This window comes from Orycteropus afer, unplaced genomic scaffold, assembly GCF_000298275.1.
Source record: "Orycteropus afer afer isolate SDZICR_OR568_19922 unplaced genomic scaffold, OryAfe1.0 scaffold00018, whole genome shotgun sequence".
Lineage (NCBI taxonomy): Eukaryota > Metazoa > Chordata > Mammalia > Tubulidentata > Orycteropodidae > Orycteropus > Orycteropus afer.
In genome coordinates, this window is record NW_006921605.1 from 4,101,984 (window position 1) to 4,106,088 (window position 4,105).

A 4,105-nucleotide genomic window follows, 5' to 3' on the forward strand; every position below is an offset into this window, starting at 1 on the left:
AATATTTTTTTTCCCAATCTGTAGGTTCTCTTTTTACTCTTTTGGAGAAGTCTTTAGATGCACATTAAGAATTTAATTTTTAGAATGTCCCATTCATCTAGTTTATCTTCTGTTTGTGCATTTTGAGTTATCCTTGACAATTGATTTATGCCATAAATTAGGGACCTTGCAGAAGTTTGTTAACTGTGCTCAGGCTTCTCATCTGGGAGCAAGAGTTCCTGTCTGTAGGGCTGGTATGGACATCGAGTCAGACGGTGTTGGCCAAGTGGCCGATTCAGTATCTGGCACATAGTATGAGCTTAGCAATGGTGGCAAGTCGTGTTGATTTTGTTATTAGAAGAATTCAAGAGATGTTGGGGATTCCCTTTATTTCACAGATGAAAACTCAGTAAGTTAAAAGAGGTGTCAAGAGAGCTAGCTAATTGGAACAGAGCTAGGATAGAAGCCTGGTCTCCTGCAAACCCTGGGAGCAATTCTAGTCTACAACACAGGGTCGCCATGTGTCAGAATCCACGCGATGGTAACTAACAAGAATAGTCACAAGGTGGATTTTGCTCCAGTTCTGTTCTTTGTGCCATGTCCGCTCCCAGCGTTAAGGACTGTGGGAGCGGAAGAACTTGAGTTCTAGCTCCGTGGTCCCTAAACTCCTCCTCCTCCTCATTCCAGTTTATCTATCAAGAAAGACAAGGGAACAGGATGGTGTGTGCAAAGCTTGGTCTTTTGGAGAATGTTGTTTATTTTTTGAGAGTGCTGCAGGGAGGCCAGACCAGGAACCACAGGGGTCCTCCTGCCCCCCCCCAGGGGGGAAATAAAGACAAGGAAGTTGCTTCTGGTTGTCAAACAAAAAAACACACCTGGACCCAGTAAGGAAAGATTTAGTCAAGGAATTAATGCAAAGAGGGAAAGGGAATGTGAAGTGCCTGTGTGTGGCCTCGTCATAAGTCAGGCCAAGGCGGCTATGAGTCCTATGGAAGGGTAGTTCCCTTAAGCTGTCCTTTTTAGGAACCCCCCCCAGCTGCTGTCCAGTGGACTCTGACTCAGGGGGTCCCGTGTGTATCAGAGAAGAACTGCGCTCCACAGGGCTTTCAATGGCTGATTTTTTGGAGATCGCCAGGCCTTCCAAGGCTGGGCGATTTTTAAACCTTTGCTGTTTTCCAGGATCAAGAGGCTTAGATACAATTCAACATTATCGAGGTCATTTTTAATATACTGCAAAAGCAATGCAAACTCTTTTGTGAAAATTCAACCAAGACGGCTGCGTGCTGCTGTCATCCGGCAGGACCGCAACCTGCAGATGGTCAGGTATGTCTTCGTTATCGGTGACACTCGGGGTCCGAGAGGTCAAAGCCCAGCCATCGGCGCCTTTGCTCTGTTTCTCCCTGGGCTTGCGAAATGTCTGTCACGTGTCCTTTCATGGATGAGGGTAGGGTTTAGACCATGCACCTCCCCTTTAGGCGGCGTGGGGCCGCTTTAATACCAGGCTTCTGACGGATAACCGGGAACACTCCAGGGACAGGGCACAGAACGCTCCACCCCACGCGCCCGCCGGCGCGGAAGTGGGGGCGCATCACGTGCGCTGCGCTAACTCAACGCGTAGGCAAAGCGTGTACAGCTTTACGTGTTTGCGTCATCACGTAGGCTGGAAGGCCCACGGAATGATTAGCGTCGTTTCCGGGGCGTCAAGCGGCTGGGGACGGGTCCAGGGAGTAGGAACGCAGGTAGCCCCGCCTCTTAAAGTTGCCGGGCCCAGTCGGTGTCGGCTCAGCGCGGCTGCCGGGAGTGGCGCCTTTAAATGTCGCTGTGACACGTGTGTTCGGCGGCAGAGGCCCGGATGGTGCGCGTAAGGGGCCGCGGGCCGGGAGACGCCAGCGCCGCGCGGGCCTCCAGTGGGGTGGCCGAGAGGCCCGGTAGGTGCAGGCGGGCGGCGTGCGGGATTGCGGTAGCGGAGTCCCCGCGATCCCGGAGGAGCGCGCTGTGCGGCCGGCTGGGGCTCAGCTTCCGCGGGCTTGGGGTGGCGGGACTCATCCACGGGCTCAAGGGAAAGTGGGCTGGTGTTCGCGGGGGCCTCAGGGTGTCTGTGAGGAAGGCCGGGGTGGCTGCGAGGAGGCCCGGGTGGCCTCAAAGAGGGGCCTCGGGGTGTTCGCGAGGAGGACCAGCGTATCCGCGGAGAGGGGCCCAGGGTGTCCCAGAGAGGGGCTTCGGGGTGTGGGTGAGGGCTGAGGGAGCGCCGTCCACGAACATCTCCTGGGTGTCCGCGAGGGGAGGCTTTGGGGTGTCCGCGGAGGCCGAAGGAGCGCGGCCCACGAGGTGCGTGCGAGGCGGGCGGGGGCACGGAGTCGGGTCTAAGGCGTCCGCGAGGGACTTGGGGTGTCCCCATGGTGGGGCTGGCGGGGCGTTAACTCGGGGATTTCGGGGCGCGTCCCTGGAGGAGTCTCGAGGGGCCTCCGAGGAGGTGCTGGGGGTGCACGCGAGGATTTAGCAGTGGCCTCTGGAGGGGCCTCGCGGTGGCCGCGCGGGGTGTCCGGGGCTGCGGCGGGCCCACTGCCTGCTGTGCGGGCCGGTGGTGGAGGGATGAGCTGGCCCCGGCCGGGGAGGCAGCGGCCTGCGTCTCGGTGGGCGCAGGCCCATGCTCTCGGGAAGGGCTGGCGTCGGTCGGGAGGGCGGCAGAGCGGGACTCCTGCACTTCCTGTGACCGAGCCGTGAGCACCTTGCGGAGGGGACCCTCGCTGAGCGCACCTGCGCCCTTAGAAGAGCCCCGACCTTCCGCGGGTGGGCTTGGGTCTCCCCGGGGCTGCCATGGTTGAAGGGGTGTCCTACCAGGGCAAGCCCGTCATGCTCCGAGCTCAGTTTGCGTCGTGGGTGCCAAGAACCAGCTCTCAAGTAGACGCCGTTCGCTGTTTCCCGGGCCGGGCCTGCAGTGAGGGGCCCCGGTGGGCTTCTACTCCCAGGCACCCACCGAAGGAGGCGCCGCCCCTTCCTGCGCCCTCGCGGTTGTTGCAGCCACTGTGTCGCTCTGCCTCATTGAGGGGGTCCTCTTCTCCGCCGACCCTCCACCAAGCACGCTGTCCTGCAGGGGCTGGGGTGCTTGAGACACAGGCTGCCGTCCTGGCTTCTAAGGAGCGCTGTGGCCGGACTTCTTCCCAGGTTGGGTTTTCTTCCAGCGCTCTGTGGTACTGTCGGTGTTGTGTGCCGGCCTCCATTCAAGGGCATCCGCTCTTCAGTCCTCGTTCATCGTCCACGCTCGCATCTAAGGCGGTGGGAAGCACCAGGCTTGGGTCAGGCCCACCCTGGTCCTCAAGGAGACATCTGCTCTTTCATACTTTGAAGGGCTTTCGCAGCCGATGAGCCCGAAGCAGCGTCGTTGGATTTCTTGACTGCTGTTTCCATGGGTGTTGACTGTGGGTTGAAGTGAAATGAAGTCCCTGACAACATCAGTCTCTTTACCATGATGTTGCTTATGGGTCCACTTGTGAGGACTTCTGTTTTCTTTATGTTGAGGTGTAATCCATACTGAAGGCTGTGGTCTTTGCTCTTCATCAGTAAGTGCTTCAAGTCATCTTCAAGGTTATGTCATCTGCATATCGTAGGTCATTAATGAGTCTTCTTCCAAGCTCAGTATAGTCCAGTTTCTTGGGTTTTATGCTCAGCATACAGATTGAGTAAGTTTGGTGAAAGGATACAGCCTTGACACATATCTTTCCTGGTTTTAAACCATGCAGTGTTCCCTTGTTCTATTTGAACAGCTGCCTCTTGGTCTGTGTACAGATTCCTTGTGAGCACAATTCAGTGTTCTGGAATTCCCGTTCTTTGCAGTGTTATTCATAACTTGTTGTGGTGCACAGAGTCAAATACCTTTGCGTGGTCAATAAAACACAGGTAGACATCTTTCTCATATTTTTTGCTTTCAGCTAAGAACCATCTGACATCAGCAGTGATGTCCCCTATTCCATATCCTCTTCTGAATCCAGCCTAAATTTCTGGCAGTTTTCTGTTGATGGACTGCTGTAACCATTTTTGAATTATCTTCAGCATAATTTTACTTGCGTGTGATTTTATTGATATTTGACAATTTCCACATTCCGTTGAATCATCTTTAAAAGTGGGC

The 4,105-nt window shown here is 55.6% G+C and overlaps 1 protein-coding gene across 1 annotated transcript; it reads right to left on the minus strand.

The window, feature by feature from the left end:
* Window positions 1-1,630: 1,630 nt before the first annotated feature.
* LOC103214038 (proline-rich protein 2-like) lies at window positions 1,631-2,377 on the minus strand. The gene has a single exon (XM_007959835.1). It carries the CDS (start codon window positions 2,375-2,377, stop codon window positions 1,631-1,633), a length of 747 nt encoding a protein of 248 aa, XP_007958026.1.
* Window positions 2,378-4,105: the final 1,728 nt, after the last annotated feature.